Source organism: Electrophorus electricus, chromosome 2, assembly GCF_041902795.1.
Source record: "Electrophorus electricus isolate QZ-2024a chromosome 2, ASM4190279v1, whole genome shotgun sequence".
Lineage (NCBI taxonomy): Eukaryota > Metazoa > Chordata > Actinopteri > Gymnotiformes > Gymnotidae > Electrophorus > Electrophorus electricus.
Window position 1 is genome coordinate 40,972,400 of NC_137498.1, and position 23,335 is coordinate 40,995,734.

The following is a 23,335-nucleotide window of genomic DNA, read 5'->3' on the forward strand; positions in this document are numbered from 1 at the left end:
ATGTTAGCTGTCACGATACACCCCCCCCATGTATATATTTGTGTGTGTGTGTTTGTGTGTGTATATATTGCCACGCCCTCTCGTGCTGTTCACCTGATCCTTGTTGTGTGTAATTGTCATGCGTTTATATAAGTCTCGTGCCTTATCGTTGAGGTTGTCGGTGTTTGAAACTATAGCCTGCGTGCTATGTGTTGTTACTGGGAACGGCCTCAGACTGGACATGTCACACAGAGAGTGCCATAACAAACTCCCAGCATGCTCCTGACAGCTTGTCCATTTACAGGACACTCTGGAACACTTATGGCTGAGCAAAACTGTAGCAACTACACTGTCTCTTACAATGTGACACAATGAACGGCTGAAAGTGTGTCAATAAATGTGAAAATTATTTCACATTATTTCACGTGCCTCGTCCCTGCATCCTGCTTAAGCCTCTGAATGTCACATTAGCTTGATGCTTCTAAACATTCATTTACATTGTAAACACATCTATCAATACAGCATAAACTGATATATATCCATATTCATATACAGACACAAATCATCCAGACATTGTCGACACTATTTTTTTAAACAGAGGCACAGATGAGACCAGTGAAAATAAGTCAGTTCCCAGTAAACCTGTTCCACGATGAGCTTCAAAATGGCAGCAGCTCCGAGCTGTGGTTCTTATTTCAGACTATGGTACAGCATTTTTCCACCAGTGTTGCCTGAACTGAGTTGATCAAAAGTGTGATTTAGGGTATTACAGAGCCCATGCATGTGCTGTGTACCTTGGAATTTTGAATTTATTGCTTAAAATATGTGAATTCTGTTTCAGGGGTTGTGGTTAAGCATCTGAGGGGAAAAAACGATTGCATGTTAGCAAATTAATCAAAATGAACAAAAGTAAAATAAAATGGAAATATATATACAAAAATCAGCTATCAGCTCATAGAGAGAAAGAGAGAGCACTTAAAGTAATAGAAGTTCAGTATCACTGCTCCCTGTGGGGAAATCAACCACTCAGTCATTAGATGAGAGTGGTATTTATGTCCTCACCTTTATTAAATGCCCTACACCACAAGAGGTCTTAACCACTCTGTAAAATAAGTGTTGGCTAGTGTGTTTGGGAGTTTATTAAGAGATTAGCATGCCCTCATCACACACCAATACAGACTTCATAAATCGCTGGTACTGTATGTGTAAATGTTACTGAACTAAGTGCTACACATTGAGGGGAAATGAAAAATGTAGATGCACACATATGATGACACCCTACGTGGTCTTTGAGTGTAATTCTCAGTTGAATAAATACTTCCTGTCTTGCTTTTTCAGCCCGTATTAAATTAGTCCCTCAGTGGGATCATGGGGTTGGTGGCTCCAGTCCAGTAAGAGTTGGACATGAGTGTTTTCCTTACCTCCAGCAAAAGATCTAAACAAAGTGTCAATGCCATAAGGAAGACAATTAGTTTCTGATCTCTCTTATCAGTGCTCTCTGATTCAACTTCAAGAGTAAGTCAGCCGGCGTGTCACACAGAGTGGGAACAGTTATGAATCAATGACAATACGGAAGGTCAGAGACGAGACAGTGAGAGTTCCTCACAAGTGAAACAGTTAAAGTATGAAGAGAAGAAAGCAGAGGAGGAAAAACAGGAGGGTGAAGGAAGAGAGAGAAAAAAGAGAAAAACATGAATGAGTTACACAGCTCTGACGCTCCAAGAGTGAGTTAAAGGAGAGAGGAAATAGACAGGAAAGGACATCAGGGGGGAACTGAGTTCAGTCTCAGAAAGAGAGGAGGGCCAAGGACAGGCTTAGAGAGAAAGACACACACACACACACCTACACACACACAAACACACACACACACACACACACACACACACACACACACACACACACACACACACACACACACACAAACATGCGCATTACAGCTGAAAGATGGAGATGAGGAAGGAGGCGGAGCAGGATGAACAGAACAAAAAGCACAAACTGAAGAGGGACGCACAAGAGACGTGACAGACAGACTGATCAGAGTGAGAGAGAGCAACACAGAGAGAGAGAGAGAGAGAGACTGACTGGGGGAGGTGAGCTGTATCTATCTGACCCAGTCCACCTCATTAGGGCTCGAAGCAGAGCTTAACTTCACAACCAGCCATGGCAATTAAAACCAGCTTCCTGAAAAGATTCCATTTGCAGCTCAGTCCCAAATGCTGCAGTCTCTTCAACTCTGTGATCAGGCTTTTGCCAAGTACTTTGGCAAGATTCTTGCCTTTCCTCTGCCGAGTTCCACAGCAGCTTGAGCACGTGAAGAACTCTTCTGTAAAATTCTTTCAAAATGTTCTTGTCACACTTCTTGAGTCTGAATGATGACATCCACGCACTTAACTTACAAAGATCACAACACACTTGTTTTCCTTTACATGTATTGATATTAACAAAAAGTAACCAACACGCTTGGCGAATGTGTCTCTCTGCCTTAATCCTTCTGTTTCTCCCCGACTTTCTCTTTTCTGTATCTCACTCTTTCTGTCTTGCTCTCACACTCTTTACCTCTGATGCATATGAATTCCACAGTTAGATTTTTCTCTTTGGGCTTTATTCTGGGACACATGTCTATGATCGGACAACAGCCTGTTATGCACTTCTTAAACAGCCCCAGGGCTACTGCACGCTGATTGTTTTCGCCCGGTGGGTTATTACTGGGCACTCTGTGTGGTCTGTGTTTGGCCTGGGTCCAGGTGTGGCTCTGTGGAACAGGAGTGAGACAGAGGTCAGTGTATGATTGGATTTGAGCAGGTGGAGCAAAGAAGATCAGGAAGTGAACAGAGGGCAGAGTGGAAAGATGAGGAGAAAGGGCCATAGCACACGCAAAGGGGAGGGGGAGGGGCTTGGGTAACGGGAGGAACCTAGAGCAGTTGGGCAGTAAACCTGGGGCAGCCTGAGTGTAAACATCATGACTTCAGAGTGCAGTCAGCATACAAACTATACCCCCAATCTTAGTAAGGATTTAAAAAAAAGCTGATTCAATAAATAATTCCACAAAGGTTAGGCTTCAAAACAAGCCAACGAACCAAGCCAACCAAGCTAATCTAACCAACCAAGCCAACCAAGCTAATCAAACCAACCAAGCCAACCAAGCTAATCAAACCAACCAAGTTAATCAAGCTAATCAAACCAACCAAGCCAACCAAGCTAATCAAACCAACCAAGTTAATCAAGCTAATCAAACCAACCAAGCCAACCAAGCTAATCAAGCTAATCTAACCAACCAAGCCAACCAAGCTAATCAAACCAACCAAGCCAACCAAGCTAATCAAACCAACCAAGTTAATCAAGCTAATCAAACCAACCAAGTTAATCAAGCTAATCAAACCAACCAAGTTAATCAAGCTAATCAAACCAACCAAGTTAATCAAGCCAGTCCCACCTTATGCTGTTCTCTATCTTGGTGCCTATCTGAGGCACCACTAAGTAACAGAGGAATACCATTTGAGTAATTTTATGTAATCATACATGCGCAATGTGCAATGACCCGCTGAAAAGAACTCACGTGAATGTGATTTGCATGTTTAAATGGTGATGTGATCAGTAAGATGGAATGAGTGAGCAGCTGTGCTGAAGATGCATGAGAATTTGGAGAGGAGGGAGGATTTATTCATACTGTCGCGGCACGCACACGTAAGCACGCACACGCAAGCACGCACACGCAAGCACGCACGCATGCACGCTCACACGCAAGCACGCACACGCAAGCACGCACGCATGCACGCTTACACGCATGCACGCACACAAACAGCTATGGCAACCAGGACCTCCTACTGCCCATTGCTGGTAAAAGGAGACGTCAGGGACTGCTGGGATTGCCAGTAAGTGGCTTTCTCCTGCAGGCAGTGATAGGAGGCGTAGCTAAAGGCCGAGAAAGAACAAAGTCAGTACACCTCCTCCTGCAGAGAGTCAGGCTCGAAAGGAAAACGACAAAGGCGAGCCAGACGTCCCATTACTTTCTATTGGCTCCGGGATGAAAAGATCCCATTTTGGTTGTGCGGGTAGCATTGCACAGTTATTTCTAGAAGGACATCTGCAGAACAGCATCCGTCTAAGTCGCCTCGCACAGTCAATTAGATCCAACAGCAAGACCTGCAAGGAGATCACTGGGAGCGGCCTCAGATTGGACGTGTTACACAGAAAGCACCATAACAAACTCCCAGCATGCTCCTGGCAGCTTGTCCATTTACAGGACACTCTGGAACACTTTACAGGACACTCTGGAACACTTATGGCTGAGTAAAACTAGCAACTACACTGTCTCTTACAATGTGGATGCTATCCTGAAAGCAAGACTTGTTTTTGACTTGTCAGGATTGCACATTATAGTCTTAATATTTTAATACCAACAAGCAGACAGCTGATTAGCCATGCTATGAATTATTCATGAATTAGAACTCCAATACAGTTTCTACTTAATACACTTAATACTTTATATACACTGCTTCCTTAAAACATTTTATGGCACTTAGTTTCATTACTAGATTCACTTTAACCTGAAGCTGTTAGTCAAATTTAACTGTGAGGGAAAAACACACCACAAACCACAAAACACACCACACCACAAAACACACCACACCAAAATACACACCACAAAAAATACCAGACCAAAATACACACCAGAAAACACACCACACCAAAATACACACCACAAAACACACCACACCAAAATACACACCACACACCACAAAACACACCACACCAAAATACACATCACACACCAAAATACAAATCACACACCACAAAACACACCACAAAAGGTAAAGAACTGCACAACTTCTACACTCATCTTCTGGTTCTCACAACAAACCAACATACTCTCTAGATGTAAGTACTGTTAGTTTATTTTTAGGTAGGAGTAAAACTCATCATCATCAGCAACAACAACAACAACAACAACCACCACCACCCCTCCTTAATAACTTGGGGTCAGAGAGTGTGCTCTGGGGGGCTGATTTATGCCCCTCTGTTTTTGATGATATGTTGCTCTTAACAGCCAAGGCTGGCACACACGTGGTGTGTGGTGTGTCAGTGTGTGGTGTGTCGGCATGTGGTGTGTGGTCTGCTTCACGGACCGCTCTCATCGGTGGGGTATGGGACTGACCGTGGAAGGTGCGGTTCCACATTCTCTTAGTGACGGCATGACCGGGTGGCTGCAGACCGGACTGGTTCATGGTTTCATTCAGGGCGTGAGAATACAACAGCATGCCATCATGGAACCCTCCAGAAATCAAGTTCATCTAGAGAGAGAGAGAGAGAGAAAATGTACATTATCACTGAGCTGGAAGAGATCTCACTTTGCCTTTTTACAAAAGCGCTTTGTCAGTTACTCATAGAACACATACTAGCCAGTAGAGTAGGTTAGAGTTCAATATACCAATGAACTAGAATACTGTAGAAATACAGGGATCGATGCTGATGCCTAGAAGTACAAAACACGTATAAGCTGTGTATCAGACAACCATAAGTGTAGTTACAAACAATATCAAACTATACGTGCTATACAATTATATGAGTTTCAGCCACCCAGCGGGTGCAGGGTCAGTGGTCATTTAAATATTCCACAGATAGATACGTCTTCAGTCTGCGTTTGAAGACTACAAGGGACTCTGCTACCTGGACTACCACTGGAAGTTTGTTTCACCATCTGGAACTAGCAGTGGCTCATGGGACATTAAAAGTTTAAATAGGTTCTGGGCTAATTGTCCTCTGGTGGTCCAGTAAGCTGTGGTGATTTGGAGCTTTTTTTTTCTTCCCTCATCTCTGTTGTTTTTCATCTTCTCTTCTTACTCCTCCTTCCTCCTGTCGACACGTTCACTTTCATCAGCTTCCACAACCCACTGCTCTCGGCTTCGTTCTAATGTAAACGCTAGTGGTGGATGAGTAGGGAAAAAAAAAGAAAACACAAAATACTGAACCTTTTCTGAATTTGAAATGGCTGGGGAAACACAAATTATGTATCGATCTGATGAATGCGGACATGTATGATTTGCAAATAATGATTTTCTTCATTTCTTCTTCAGTGTTTACCAGAGGAGCATAAGGCGAGCATGAACACGACTTGAAACACTTATCTGAAAGGCTTGTAAGAAGTGGAGTAAAACCGCACAAGACAGTGCCAGGAGAATGCTGACAGTCTCACTGTGTGGCTAACCTTGAAGCCCTGAAGCTAACCCGAGTTAAACCTTCTGCACTCAGGCTTTTGTTGACTGCACCAAGCAAATGCTGCCATGATCTGCACTTCACCTGGAGGCCTGTGCACAGCTCAGAGAGGCACATCTCTCCTAACGGCTCCTCGCTCCAAACAAACACACAGCCCAGCACCCATGTGAGGCCCTAAAGCAGAGGAGGAACTATTCACGCTGTGCCTGACAGTGAACTCTGGGATCCAGTTACCATCGAGTAACAGAGATAATCGGTTTCTGTCTGAGGCCAGCTGTTTATGGTGACTTAATTTTGGTTAGGTTTGATTGCTGAGAGGCTCAGCTGGAGACAGCCACCTGGCAACAGGTTCTGATCCTTTCCATCCTACCCACCGTACATCTCAGGCTGGACATGCGACAGCAGTAATGCACACAGACAGATCTTGATAGAATCAGCATGGGGATGTCGAGGAAAGGAAAGATCTCTTCAAAAAGCAGGGAGATTGGGCTGTGGGGGGGGGGGGGTTAGGTTGCCATAGCAACTGTAGACAGGGTTCTGACAGCTGCTGTGTGGACTCATCCACGCTGAACATGTGTATGTGACAGAAAGATGGAGAGAGAGAGAGAGAGAGAGAGAGAGAGTGAAAAGAAAAAGAGGGGGATTGAGAAAAAGGAGTGAGAGTGAGAGAGAGAAAAGCGAAAGAGAAAAATACAAAGTGTGAGAGAGACATGTGGGTTAAAAGTCATTAGAGACAGCAGTGTAAACATACAAGAAAGAAAAAAGAAACCTAAAAACCTAAACCCTCAAAACTAGCAGAAACGGCGAAAATCTGGGGCACAGGATGACGCAGGGAGGAGTGCAAGCGTGGACTCTGACAGGCACACATGACCGATGTGCAACTTGACTGTGTGAATGAGACCGATGTGAATCTCCAGGCAGCCCTCTGTGCCACCCACCCCCCAACCAACCCCCACAGGCCCCTGCCCCTACCCCATCACTGTCTCTGTCACTGCAGCTGCCCCTGCCCCTGATGCCCTTCTTCTTCTCCATTTACATGTCAAACTTCTGTAGTTTTTCATAGCTGGTGTGCTGCTGGCTGAATCCCAACACGTCTTGACACTTGATTACCCATATGTTCTATTCTCAGCTACCTCTCTCTCTCTCTCCCTCTCTCTCTCTCTCTCCCTCTCTCCCTCTCTCTCTCTCTCTCTCTCCCTTTCTCTCTCTCTCTCTCTCTCTCTCTCTCTCTCCCTCTCTCTCTCCCTTTCTCTCTCTCTCTCTCTCTCTCTCTCTCTCTCTCTCTCTCTCTCCCTCTCTCTTTCCTCTTACTCCCTATTTCATTGCTAATGGCTGTGAGTAGCAGACGCCCACGGCATGGGCTGTAGCGAAGTGCTCTTCACAGGCGTGACCCGCGGCTGCTGCCTGCTCCGTGCTCGCCCAGAGTGTGTGGTGGGGTTGTTGTGGGGGTAGAGGTGGTGGTGGTGGTGTTGGGGGTGGTTGGTAGACACCTGCCTCCAGGTGAACATGCCTCATTAATACCAATCCCCAGTAGCCTGCCTCTGTGTAATGGCATCATAAAAATGCCTGTTTAGCAGCGCAGCCAATAGAAATACTCATTCAACAGGTGCTGTAGATTAAAAGCTAATTGCGTGTAATAAAACAAGCCTATATTAATGGAAATTGGAGTAAAATGGTGTGTGTGCATGTGTGTGTGTGTGTGTGCGTTTGTGTGTGCGCGCGTGACATTTCCAATTAACAGCTCTCCACAGGGAGTATGGACAGACACCCAAGACTAACAGGCTACTGTGGTAACCTCTCCATTGTCCACAGCCAAAGTAGATTCCTCATTTGCTATCTAAAATATATATTCATAATGGAGTTCAAATATACTTAACTGCAGGGGATGAATATGTACAGCAACTCCCCCCTTACTCCTGTGTCGTCTGTAAAGCCCTGTGTGGCTAACCGATACACCACCCAGGTAGCTACCGCGTGCTGGTCAGGAAAATCCTCCATCTTTTTGAGTTGTTCCATGGAGTGATGCCCACTCAGCCGGCTGATATGCCTGGTAGGCTGAGGAAAGCAAGCATGCTGTCATCATGCAGCCTCCCCAGACGACGTAGCTTAGAAAGCAAAGGCGCACGTGTTCGCTGCACGTGTTCGCCGCTCGTGCTCCCCGTGTGTGAGGTTCCGGAGGACCAATACCCTGACATCTCCACTGATGCATAATGCTGCCAATTTGTCTATGAACACATGGTGGAAAAGTCGGGAGGCAAAATGCAGCGAAAACGTGAGAACGTGGGGCTACAATCTCTCAAAGCAAAGGCAAAAACGTGAGAAATCTTTTAAAAGGCCAAACTACCAAACATTTGTAATCCTTATAATGAAATGAGGATGAGTTTGATGTTTTGGAACAGGTAAGACACACATAGATTGCTAGGATGACAGGAATACTTTAACATTTACATTAAATGATCCACATTAAGCAATTCATAAGCTCCTACTCCCACCAAAAACTCACCGTCCCTCCAACTAATAGAAGGTGCCTCTGAAGGACTTTAATATGGACCATTTTCTGGTTCATTAGCTTTAACTTTTCACTTCCAAACCATACAGTGACTGATAATAACGCTTGATAGCAGCTCTTTTACCACCCACAGGGGACTTGGGACATGTTGTCTTAACTTCTGCCAAACCTTCAGTGTGGTGGGTTTAATGATGTGATATTTTGCATTTTTGAGCAGGCTAGTGCTTTCACATGATAGATGACTCCACTAGTACACAAAAATATCTTAATGTTATAAATATGTAATTCTAGGACCATTCCTGGCAGAATACTAATGCACATAAGACGCTTTATCTCATACAAACATAGCTCCCACTGTAACTGGCTGCATAATCACACAAACTGTTCCAAGGAACCCTAAATGCCACAAAGCTTCAGAGCAGACTCAATGTTGTCCATCATTATGAGATCAGCAGACACAAATAAACACACACACACACACACACACACACACACACACACACACACACACACACACACACACACACAGGCTTTTCCCAGCATGAATATTGATCAGTCAGATGTACAGAATACATGAACAGAGGCCTAAATTTCACCTTTCTGCCTCGATGGTCATGACGTGCAAATCCCTCTCTCCATCGACTTTTCTGTCTAAGTAAGTTTCCTTTAAATAGTTTCCTATAAGGAATATCATCACCAAAACCTACTAATCACTTAAACTCGAAATGAGTTGTTTTTAAAGCTGACTAATAGCACTTGCGAACTCTCACACCAAACGACATCTTAGCTTGGCCTCAGAAATGGTTCTCACTATAGAAAAGCAGCACAAACATACAGCAGCTGTTGGCTATCAACACAAGGTCAAAGAGTCTACAAGGAGAGAAGTCGGGTTATAGCTTTAAGTTGCCTTGCTTACCAGAGAGTCTTCAACAGTGAAGTTGAACATTTTCTTGGCATCGGTCTTCAGTTTGGACACAAACTCTTTGTATTCGGGATTCTGAGGCTCTCTGTAGGTCAATATCTTCACACTCTGCGTGGAAGAACACAATGAGAAAGGTCCCATAAGCAATGGGGTTAGAAGAGAGGTACTTAATAACTACAATGAAATATTCGGTAACCACATATAAGATAATCTGAAATGTCTTTGGATCGTCATCAATGGTATATCATTTAGGATCATAGTTTACATCAAAGCATCAGTTAGGATCATCTTTATTGATCCCCCTCAAGCTTATCTTTGTCACGCCGCCCGACACCCAAGCAAACTACAATACCTAACTTGCTGTTCATCGCCCAGAGAACAACTTATCCAATCACCACCAGTTCATCAGAGCCTCATCACCAGATTATTGACTTCACCTGTTTCCCCTAGTATTCAATGTACATAAGCCAGCCTAGTCCTGTACCGTGTTTTGAAGCATTGCCTCCAGTTTTGTCTGTGCATACTGAGAGTTCTTCTCCTGTTTGATCTTCTGTGTTTCTGACCTGTTTTTTTCCGTATCACCCTCTTCCAATTTTTTTGCCTACCCCTCGAGTGGATTTGTCTACCTGTTTTTGATTGAGCTCTGGTTTTTGACTCGGACTGTTTTTTCTTCATGATTGTGATTACACCTGGCTTCGTTTTCTGGTTCTGACCCTTGCTTGTTTCACCACTACGGATTTGGATTGTAATAAAAGCTCTACCTCTTATCCGCTAGCGTCTGACTTGGCTTGCCCCATCACAATCTTTCATTGAGCAGCATCCAGTAAATCAAAGGTTGTGGTTGAGCTCCCAAACTACACAGACAGGTATCACTATGAACACACAGCATCCCAGCACTTTGGGAAAACTTGACAGACAGGTATCACTATGGACACACAGCATCCCAGCACTTTGGGAAAACTTGACAGACAGGTATCACTATGGACACACAGCATCCCAGCACTTTGGGAAAACTTGACAGACAGGTATCACTATCGACACACAGCATCCCAGCAATTTGGGAAAACTTGACAGACAGGTATCACTATCGACACACAGCATCCCAGCACTTTGGGAAAACTTGACAGACAGGTATCACTATGGACATACAGCATCCCAGCACCTTGGGAAAACTTGACAGACAGGTATCACTATGGACATACAGCATCCCAGCACCTTGGGAAAACTTGACAGACAGGTATCACTATGGACATACAGCATCCCAGCACCTTGGGAAAAGGTTTATGAAAACAACCGGCCCCTCACTAATTCACTGATGACAGGCAGTGAAGATGGAAACAAATGTCGTCTTACAGCTTGGCACTTAGGTATAGAGTGGAGCATCAACACAGTATAAGACTGTGCAATCTCAAATTTAAATTTTGTGTTTAAATGACCCAATAGTAGTTTTGTGCTTAGTGGTCTTGCTTTTGATTTTATGGGCTAATGAAAAAGTCTTGTTCATCAGATACATAAGTACGCGTGGACCCGTTAGTGAATTCCTCTTCACACACATTCGTTGATGACACTAAATGCAACTATCCTGTGTGAGTGGGATTTTAGCAGGGGTAATGAGGGGAAAGCTCCCAGCGGTTCTGATCAATACATGTGAGCCCCTCTCTCATGACAGCATGGAGACTGGCCATCAAAAGATAGCTCCTAGAGACAAAATCATGAAGTATTATGTCACATACTCTATGTACTATTTATTAAAACTTTACTTATTTTACTTAAAACTTTACTGTTTTTAAGATAATAAAAACAGTCCTTTATTAACCTGACAACTTAAGGCAGTTCTCTGTCAAATTTGACATAAATCTTACAAAAAAACCCTCTCTTTCTTCCATCTTTCTCTTAAATGCAGTTTAATTAAACCTTCTCAAGTTTAATTAAACCTTCTCCAGACTCCCTGCCATAACACTCCTGTCACTATGTCCCCTTCAACTACAAACTAATTATTTAGTTATTAATCCTTATGCATAATGTTCAGTGACTGCTATGAAGTATTCAAAATAGAGTATAAACCCATTAGTGGGCTATTGGAATGGCAGGGGTTAACGGACATCCTTTTTAACATGCTGCTCGAAAATATGCTGCTCGAAAACACATTTTCAAGGTTATAAAAATATGGACACTAGAGCAACTCAGACCTTAAATGCCTCTTTGGCAGCATGGTCGTCAGCGTCTCCTCGGGCCCAGGGCTTGGCCGGGTGGCTTCGCAGGCTCTCTCCAAACAGGTCGATGAAGAAGAAGACGTACTCCTCTGGAGGAAGCCGCTGCTTCCAGAACTGCACCATCAGTTTCCTGAATGTCTCCCACTTACAGCAGACATACACCACTGCAGTCAAAGCAGAGAGAAACATTTATTGCAAACACTACTGCAGTCAGAGCACAATGAAACAGTTACTACAAACACTACTGCAGCCAGAGCAGTTAAACAATTACTGTAGATGAACACTACTACAGTCATAGCACAGAAACATTTATTGCAGATGTACACTGCAGTCACACTGCAGTCAGAGCATGGGTCACTGTGTATTATGCTTAGAAGAAGACACCAGATGCTTGTGGGTTTTAAAAAGATGTTCCGTATTTGTTTTATTTCATATTTCTCAAAAGGGTAATTCCAAAAACATCATGAAAACAGTCCAAGGTCGTAATCTGAAAGTACCATTGGTAACAGGCAACCAAACCAAAGTGGAATCCAAGAGCGGGTCAAAAAATACAAGCAGAGTGATAAACAGAACATATTAGACAGGTTGACAACATCCAGTAAACCACAGTAAACAGATGGCAATACTTTGCAATTAAATCAATACAAGTCCAGACTTAAGTACTACTGAATAATGAGAAACAGGTGAAAACAGTTCAATACTCTGCTGACATAGAACAGCTTAGAGGATTGTGATTCTGTCAAGGGGATAACGAACATATGGGGAATCTCGCCAATGGCTCCTGGGAAATAGAGTCCTTATCACAAACCACTGAGTCTGCAGGTGACCGACTGGTGGTGTCAATGGGCAGTAGGTGTTATACTGTGGCAATAATTAGTGCACTGGTGTCAACTTAGTGTTGTTTGTAATTTCACCTGCACTCAAGGAAAAACAAACAAAATCGGCATGTAAATGAGTCCATCTATATTAATGACCTTTGCCAAGGGACAGATGACTGACAAGCTCAAGTTGTGAGACCAGTGGTACACTGAAAACTACCAGCAGCATAAAATTGTGATGCATTTGTTACTTTCCCCATGATGAGAACTGCATGGTTAGCAGAGTTGATGAATTCCTTTAAATGAAATCCTTTAAATCATGGCAGAGCAGCAAAATGGTATCTCTGTTCTGTATAGTTTCTTTGTCTGAAACACCTACATTTGCATTTCTTAAGACACAGGTTTGTGGCATTCCCAGAGCTCAGACTCACCTTCCTCTTTGGGTCACTTATTATTTCAGTTGTAAAGTTTGCATCATGCTTAAATCAAACAGACTCCCCAAAATAGACCCCCCCCCCGATTTGTTACCTAAATGGAATTTTACAAAACTTTGTTAACGACTTGAATGTGGGACCACACTGTTTGAGAAAAGATAATCAAATCTGGATCTTCACTGGGAAATTTACTGTCAGACAGATTTATTATGTTTTATCATGTCATGACTCTAACGTCATATGCAAATGAGGACCAAATACAATAGTACTATATAATCATGGAGACGGTAAAATACAACTGCAGTCCAGTGGGGAGGAAATGTGAATGAATGAGAAAACATGATTCATTAACTTACTCTGCATTACCTCTTATGCGTTCCTTGCCATATGACCACTCTTTAGTCTATTGTCTTTTTTATAGCATTGTACTTAACTAATTATGATACAAGTGCAATATTATCAACAAGGACATTCTGCATGCTGTATTTATCGACATCCAGCTGTTTAGGCAAACTGATTAGGTCATTCTTGAAAGCTTCAATATTGCTGTACAATATTTTGGTTTACAACCTACGGAAGGTTCCAGAGAATTCTGCAAACAGTTCAAATGAGGTTTCTGGTTTGATTGCCAATAACCCAAGGAGGAGAGACAGGACATGTTCTTTCGTTTGTCCTTATGCATATGCAAAAGAGTTTAAAAAAAACCCATCATAACCCTATAAGCTACATATGCCATAAATAGTACATAAACATACATGGAACATTATATTAAAACATTTACATGCTATAAGCTTTGTACAAAGTTATAAATCTGTGCCATTAAGCTTTCTCTATATAAATAGGCTACACATAAAAAAATGTTATTTTATGTGAAAAGGTCATAAATAATTCATGTTTATAATAACTTTTATATATTTATATATATATTTTTTATTATTATTATTTTTTTTATTATTATTATTTTTTCTTTGCATGTGGGTGTAGTGTAGAAGATAATCTGTTCTGTGTAGTGCTTAAAGGTTGCAACTGACTCAACTTCCTGCACTTCTAAAAGGTTTATGAAACATTACTGCTGTCACGGTCACACTGACAACACAAAGCCTGGAGACCCATTCAGGACGTGCAGCTTTTCATGCCTAAACGACTGTCTCCAAAATCAAGAGTTCCTTGGTTTGTACACAGAGGGCAGACAGGCGAGTAGAGAATCCTTGGTCAGCCTCTTTGGTTTTAATTGCCTAACTGTGGTCAAATCAGCACTGCAATTATCGCCAGTCATGGTTCCCAATGAGACACCTAATGATGAAGTCCAGACATGCTGATTATAGCAATCTGGGCCTTTAAAACCCACATGCCCAAGTACTGAACAGAAAAAAAGGGGTACAGATCATGCATTCATTTCACGTATAAGACATGTATAATGTATAGGTTATTTCTGTGTGCAACACAGTTAAATACAAAATTGGAAGTGTGTCAAAAGGAGCACACATGACAGATATGTTCTAGGATATGACAGGGGCCTAATCAGGTAAAAAGTAAAAAGATTTCAGAAAGTCACTGTAGTATATGATATATAGAACAACACTGCAGTACACAAAAGTATATGACGGATATTCATATGAATATTATATAAAAAGTAGCCTAAATGAAGCCTATACATATGAATATTATATGAGAAATAGCCTATATTATGAATATTCATATGAATATTATATGACAATTAGCCTATTTCAAGAATATTCATAACCGCAATATCTGAAGAAGATTCCAGGGAGTATCTGCAATTTACTGTAGTTAAAGATGTGGTCAAGGAAGTGGTAAAAACCGCAGTCCACACGATTTCCATAGAAACGGTAATAAAGACTGATTAAGAACCACCAAAAATCAACATATATGTACTCTCATCATATAATTTTGCACACCTTTTGCATATGGAAAGCTATGAAATAGGCAACGACAGAGAGATACAGAAGGAAAGAGGTGGAGAGAGAGAGAGGAGAGAAAAAGTTTCTGTTTGTCTCCTTCTACCGTCACGTTCTTTTCCTTGTTCTCATTCTCACTGCCACACTTTCTGCTTCCTGTCACCTGTTCTTCCTGTCACCTGTTCTTCCTGTCACCTGTTCTTCCTGTCACCTGTTCTTCCTGTCACCTGTTCTTCCTGGCACCTGTTCTTCCTGTCACCTGTTCTTCCTGTCACCTGTTGCAGTGAGGCTTTTGAAGACAGCCATTACTGCACAGTAATTTTGTAAATAATTGGTTGGTGTGCAGCTCATACTGGCAAAACACTCCGTGCTGCACCTGAACCCGTTGCCATGGCACTCAACCAAAGACATGCTTTCATTCCCACATATATAAGGCATTTATTTGAGTTCAGTGATATAAAACCAGATTTCTCTTTTATGCCTTCAGTATCAGCAGCCCTGTAAGTGGATAATTTTCTATTACATGTGTAGTACCTGAATTTATGTGTAAATGTCATTAGTTTAGATCACTGATCTTCAGCCCAGCCTTTTAGGACTATGAAGAGAAATCGAAACATACGGAACTGAACCTATAATTGCATGGAAAACTTTACACAATCCTTGTTAAACCTCATGTTTTATCTCTAAGAGAAGAGAGAATCTCTAAGAGAAGGCAATACAGTGTACATTTATATATGTCATGTTATATTTATGTATATAATGTACATTACATTTTTAACCGATTAATGTTGAATATTAACAATTGATGCTAAAATCATTACTTATTTGTAGTTTTAACATGCTGAAAAAAATGAATAACACGTGTTAAAGTTAGAGCATCATTCTCAGTTGTTGTTTAGTAACTCCTAGTTTAGCACCCGGATCACACCTCCAAGATTAGCTCCTAGATCAACTCACAAATTAGCTCCCAATCACAGCTCCCAGTTTGGTTCCCAGATTAGCTCCTGGATCACAGCTTCCATATTAGCTGCCAGATCCCAGATCCCAGATGGGCTGCCAGATTATTTCTCACATCACAGCTCAGAAATTAGCTCCAAGATAACAGCTCCCAGATTAGCTCCCAGATCTTGACAGCTCCGAGTCTTTACATTCTTATTTTCAGGATTCTCCCCACGCCTCTGTGCTGAACTGTTTTACCTCTGAAATTAGTTCTTGGACTTACACAAAGATTTTCACACATGACTACTAACACAGGATGATGTTTGGATTGTTGACATACTGAAATACCACCCATTCATTTCATCGTATATGCCTTCTGGAGCACAAGTTTCTAGCATTTGCTGATGTTTGGCTGAATCCATTCTTCCTTCCACATGTACAGTTTCCTGCACAACTGCCTGCTACTCCCATGCCAAAGCATAACAGCTACACTCTCAGTGAGTGCAACAGCATGTTTCTTCCAGTGTCCGAACTGCTGCTTTGATTTCTTGCAAATTCACTCTAGAATCAAGGCCCTGAAGCAGAAACCTGTCAGTGCCAACAGACTGTAAGCACTGCATAAAGAACTAAAAACTAAAAGGTCAAATGTGTATCTGCAAAGAGGACTAAAAACTAAAAGGTCAAATTCTGTGTTTTGTCTCATATTCGTTAAAGTGTATAGCTAAAACATTCTTTCATACTTCAAAGAGCTTTGTACAAACACTGAGATAACAGACACAGATAATTCTACCAATCATATGGCAATCTTGCTCATGGGTAGAAGCTTTAGAACCTGCTGATTGGAACAATTGGAGATTGCAATCAAGGCATCACTATATGCAAATAACAGCAATCTGGCCATGTTATTAGTGCTGAACCGAGGCGTAAATGAGAAATGATCATTAGGGGTGCTGTGTCACAGTTATAGGTGACTACACAGATATTCACAAATATAACAGATGGACCACTTACAGGGAGCAGATTCCCCACCCCGCCCCCAACTTAGCCACTGTCAGCCAATGAGGTTCACAGAACCGAATCAACTGCTCAGTAACTGGTGTGATTATAAGATCAACAAAGTGCATGAATAAATGCATGGCACACTGAAACATCTCTGGACTCTGCCCAATCCAGTTGTATTACTAGCTGCGTTAAACAGCAGAGGCCAAATATGGCTGTTGCACTGTCATTAGAGGCAATACAGCTACCCATTCCTTTTCTCTGACATTGGGAGTCGATGGCATGGACAGCCTATATGGACACAATATGGGTCATCCATCCATCCATCCATCCATCCATCCATCCATCCATCCATCCATCCATCCATCCATCCATCCATCCAATCACTAAGGCTAGGTTTGATCTGACAGGTAAAGTGGCTCATTTCCAGGCTTTCCCGTTGCTTCATTTCACACTATCACAGCACTCCCATCACGTTCTGTTACCTTGGTGTGAACTTTTTTTCCCTAATGAAACTGGAGTTCTCAACCACCAATCAGCACAGTCAAAGCCACAGCTGACTGCAGAGCTCCGGAGCTCAAACAGCCTAACAACTGACAAGGCTTAATAGAGCTCAGTGATTCTAATCTAAAAGCACCATTTTGCATGACACACAAACTAACCCTCGTCCCCAGAGAAAGGTTCCCAGGCTTTAAAACAACCCTGTAACCTGCTGTTTCTGCATACCAAATCATCTACTTCTAAAAATGTCTGCTCAGCTAGATTAATGAGCAACGGTTGCATGTGGAGGAGGGTTTCCTGAACTGCTCTAGCTGGGTTATTGTTACACTCTAGGTTCTGCTCTCCTGGACAGCACACATTTGCACACTGGTTCCAAAGCAAACCCCACCCATGGGAACCTGAACAGCTTGCACTGTTACACACTGCCAGAGAGTCCTGACTTAGTGCCCAATTAATCAAGCAGATCTGAGACACCATTTATTTTCTTTTCTTTCTTTTTGAAAATGTAAAATAACATTAAATATTAACACACGCAGTCAAAACAGGTTTCGCAGATCTGTGGCCCCACTCTCATTTCCGAATCCACCTATGAGGAGTACTGAGACTGATATTGAATAATTGGCAGGTCTTGTGGTGGGCATGTCCATGCATGTGGCTTAGATGTTAGATGTTTGACAGACAGCCAAAGACAATTTTGAGTTGCCTTACCCCCCAACACACTCTCACACACACACACACACCCACCCACACACACACACACACACACACACACACACACACACACACACACACACACACACACACACACACACACACACACACACACACTTCTCTCAGTGCCCTCGGAATTTTATTAGCCACTGCTTCTGATGAATTGCCTCCCAGTGTCAAGCTATAGGAATTAATGATCTGCAGAGCAGTTTACACAAAAGCCAGGAGAAAGGGACTTTGGTTTAATTAAATCTAGGAGGTGGGCAGCCAAGTATGACTCTGTCAACATGTTGCATGCACTGAGAAATGTGCACTCAAGTCAAGAAGGAAGCCTCCAAAGAAAAGAAACACATCTTTGTAAGCCATGAATTGAGGTGAAATGGATGAAGAGAGAGGGTGGTGAGTGTTCTCGGTTGGTTGTTTTGTGCTGGTTTAGACACGTCAGGAAAAGATGGAACGACCAAGGCAGAAAGTAAGTCACACCTATGCACCTGTCACAAATTTAAAGAAACAATATACAGATATATTTTTATTTGTTGAACAAAAAAGGAAAACTCATATTTAAGATCTCATGTAGATTCCAATTGTTCTGGAATGTTCAAAACAGAGATATGGCAGGATACTGTTCCTTGACACAGTGGGATACCTGTTGGGTACGAAAGCTGTGGCATTACAGGCCACATTAGTCTGAGGGAGCTGTGTTAGAAGAAATCAATGAGAAGCAACGTGTGAAAACAAAACATCAAATATTGCTTATTGTTCATGACTGTACATCAGATCTCAATTTTCTTTTTTTTGTGCTAGCGCACAACTACCAAACAAAAGAGGACAAAATGTAAAGTAAATAATAGAACTTGCTAAAGTGCATGTCTCTGATCTTCCTGAACTGCACTATCCAAGTAAGTGCCAAACCTGGCGGTAGGGTCTTCCCCCAAACCAAACTGCTCCACACAATCAAAAGGCCACTTGCTGCCAACGAGAACACACCCAGAGCAGAGCCACCCTCAGGTGAACTGGAGCTGGTTTGCCTTGGATTGGTGATCTGCATGCAACAGAAGTGGATCTGTATTCTGTGTTCCTGTACCATTCAAAAGGTCTAAAGCCACTTTATGAAGACAAAACATCTATTGCCATTGATGGACACCCAGTATTGGTCTGGTGGTGTTTGTGAACGTAAATCCCTGTGACCCCTAACCTCACATGTCTCAAATGGGGATGATGCATCCCTGTTTCGGTCACCAGTGGCAACAGATGGCCCTGTTTATTAGAAGTGACTGAAACTGCAGGTGTGTTTGCCAGACATCTCCCTCTTGTTCTCTCACACGTCAAACTCAACCTTATCAAATGTTTTAAATCGGACAGATTAGGGCTTAATAGTGTGTGCGTGTGTGTGTGTGTGTGTGTGTGTGTGTGTGTGTGTGTGTGTGTGTGTGTGTGTGTGTGCGCCCGCATGCATATGTATATGGGTGTTATTGTGTATTTGTGTATAAATAACATGTAAACACAAGTAATAACCACTGGTTACTCAACCAAACAACAGTCCCATCTGTCAGGAAACCATGTCCTGAGACATGAATTTATTCAGAGAATTAATTAATTCAAATTATAAATGAATATTTTGATACATATTTATTTTACTTATAATGCATTCGAGTGTAATCCTAAAAAAAGGAATGTAGTCTTTATATTTTGGCCATTCACACTTAATTGCTAATTCTTTTTTGCGTTTAACACTATGATCCTCTGTAGGCGAACAGCTTGACAGCTTTTCTATAGGCCATAACTCTCATGGTGTTTCAGTATTTTGGTTTTAGACCAAAAGCGTACAAACAGCACTGATCACAAAAAGACAAAAACACAAACAGCAATGCTCAATGCCCAGCTTCAATTCTAACCAATGCTCTTGGTGATAAGTAACATTCGACTTCTACAGATAACTCAGTACCTATCCAGGTAACCTCATATTTTTTGCTCCTACTGAAGCTATGTTTTTGGTTTTTGACTATTTTCACATCTACTTATTCAATATTCACTGAAGTAACTCTGCTTAACTCTGGAGACACTGTACCCAGAATACTGCAAGGCATTGTGGGGGAGTAGCACCTCCACTTTCTACATCCCAACACATATTTGAGTGGAAAACTGCAGCAATGAATACTCTTAACTCTAAACAGGCATTATGATGGACTGGCAAATGTGATATAAATTATAATTTGAAGATAAAATACAAGGTATATTCACCCCTTTATTACAGAAACTAGGCTTGTGGTAGGCTTAACCCTACGTATATCACACTAGTGCCAACACTCATACGGACAGGAGAACCATGGCTGTTTTATTCCCACACTCAGACATGCAAATGAAAGTGTCTGTGTGCTACTGGTTTCCAGACATGTAAGTCAGGTGGGATGAGTGAAGGAATGTGTCTGGATGGCAAAAATAACTATTTCAAAGACTGTGGATGAGTGCTTGTGGATGGAAGCATGTGTTTACGTTTATTGGAGTGTTTGTAAATTTTAGCATATGGTTATGCATAAGGCATTTATGCTTCGCATTTATGCAGGAGAGTACACAAACATACATGTTTCGGTGTGCGCATGCATGTGTGTATCTTTGTGCATGTGTGTGTGCTGTATTACTCTCTGACAGCAGGTAACAGGTCAGATAACAGCCCTAATACCCCCATCCCCCACACTTGCCTCAACCCACCTATGTGCACTCGCACAGATGTTCCCTGTCACCATGGAAACACCAGCTCCAAGTTCTGCGCTTTTCAGTCATGGCGACATAAAGTTTTTTTTGTTTGTTTGTTTTTTCCGGAGGTCAGGCCTGTCCATCACACACAGCAGAGAGGAAAATGCCGGGGTCGCAGTGGAGGCGAGACCCCGGCAGAGAGATGCGAGATCCCCTCACGCAGCACCTGGTTTTGCTGTGAGCCTATTTCCCATGATCTCTCTGAAACCAAATCATCCCCACTAGAGCAAGCAACACTGCCAAGAGCTTGCAAAGAACATAATTCCTTTATGGCTGCAGGACTGATGCACACTGCTAATGAAGAGATGATGGAATGTATGTATTTTAAACCAGCACGAGCATGTAATTAAAATGAAGAAAAAGATTTTCTCTTCTCTCATAATTGATGATGTGATTTGATTTCTCTCTTATCCCAGAGGACTTTGCGGGTATGCTTTTCTTCTCTCTTTTTCAATCTCTCTCTATTTCCGTGGGCATCCATGTGCGCACACACACATACATACATACACACACACACATACATACACACACACACACACACACACACACACACACACACACACACACACACACACACACACACACACACAAACACACACACAAAACCTCCATCTTTGATTTAGCAAATAGAGCTGTGGGGGTAATCACACTGCAGCATCACACACACACACACACACACACACACACACACACACACACACACACACACACACACACATACACACCATAATGTAATCAAGGGTTGGAACTTGCCATGCGGTTTGAATTAGCCTCTCTCTGCCTCCATATAACATGAAGCACCAAGATTAACATGCTCATAATGGGACCTTAAAGGGAACCTGAAGTCACTGTGTTCCACCCATAATCCACCTCACAACTCCCCTCCCTCCTCTTCTTACATACAGCAGTCTGACCACACGGGGAGAGAGAGAGAGAGAGAGAGAGAGAGAGAGAGAGAGAAAACGCCTCTGTCATTCATTCCTGAGTGGGTTGTGTCTTCAAAGAACATTAATATATTTTAAAACACATACTCAAAAATATCAGATTTTGGCATATGTAAACCACAGTGAGCAGCAGCTGTCACGGTCCATGCCATATGCTCTGGTGTAGAAACTTCTGCCTGTTCCTGCACTGTTCTTGGCCCATACTACTGAAGCCATGTTTTCCGTCATTTTGACAATGGTGACTGTCAGTATATCAGGAATGCAAAGAAAACACTGTTTGTTTTGTTCATAAACACTGTTATGACAGGTTTTTGGAGCCCTGAAAGCAGTTATGTAACCAGCACTGCAAATATAATTCTGCATCTTGTTGTCAGAAAACTATATTATGCTGAAGTTTAGGTCAGAGGTCAAAGTGCACTACTACTAGCCTATGTTAGCGTGAATTCCCTGGACACTATTAGGAACCCTGCTGAGTCTAGTGTTTTTATTGCTATAACTGATCTAATTAAATTTAACAAGGGCTTGATAAATAGTGAATTGCTTTAATCAATGTGCATCACAGCAGGGCAAGCTATGAAGCATGCGGTCTTGGGGCCGTCTGGGACTACTGCAAGAAATGCAACAACAGGGGAAAATTATAGAACTTGAATTAAATTATAGAAATTTATAGAACTTGAAGATAATAAAATAAATTTCCCTGAGTTCAGGAGTATGGAGTATACAAGGTGACCACCAGGCAGTTTAAGTATATGGTTGAAAATGATACACTCGGTTTTGGAAAAGGATCACACATAATAATAATTTGCTACTATAATTTAAAAGCATCTATGAAATTCTAAAAATGTAAATGTAAATTTAGGAGGAATGTTGTTATTTAAGAACCTTTTTTTTTTAAGAAGAAGAAGCAGAAGAATTAGATTTATTTTTAAAACATGATAATAATATTAAATTACTGATAAGATAGAAATCATATTAAACAAAATTAAATAAAATACAAATAACTTACAATTTCTAGATGAAGTTTGTGTACATCATATGTGTAAATATGTCTTTATCTAATCTGAACACCATGGTCCCTTGAGCTAGTCAGAGTCAATCGGGTCAAAGGTCATGGAAGTATGGGTGGAGTGGGCCATGCTGTTTAAGAGCGTGGGGATCCTGTCCCCCATCTGGGTCTGATTAACTCACGAATCAATTCCCTGGTCCCTGATGTCCAGGCATGGTCAGTAAGATGTAGAGGCCCCATACCCATACCAGTCCCCAGAGCCATGAACCATCGCCAAGAAGAACAAAAGTCAGGACAAAATTATGTTTTTCAGGAAATATCCACCAATCACAAACATCAACAGGCTGTTCCCTTATTAAGTCAAAATGCATCCCATCAGCCCCTGCTGAGTGTGAGATGTACTGAACAAGAATTATCGTCAATCAGCAAACAGTTACAGATTTACCGCTATGGATTAGAACATGGGAATGGCGA

At 42.0% G+C, this 23,335-nt stretch overlaps 1 protein-coding gene across 3 annotated transcripts in view; it reads right to left on the reverse strand.

Annotated features, from left to right (window-relative positions):
- Positions 1-23,335, reverse strand: part of npr1a (natriuretic peptide receptor 1a) — a 55,453-nt gene that overhangs the window by 25,651 nt on the left and 6,467 nt on the right. For all 3 annotated transcript variants that reach the window (XM_027019747.3, XM_081703821.1, XM_081703827.1), the window contains exons 3-5: positions 11,813-12,000; positions 9,618-9,731; positions 5,135-5,270 (exon numbers count right to left, since the gene is read on the reverse strand). In XM_027019747.3, coding sequence (XP_026875548.1) covers positions 5,135-5,270; positions 9,618-9,731; positions 11,813-12,000 — 438 coding nt within the window. The remainder of the gene's footprint in view (positions 1-5,134; positions 5,271-9,617; positions 9,732-11,812; positions 12,001-23,335) is intronic.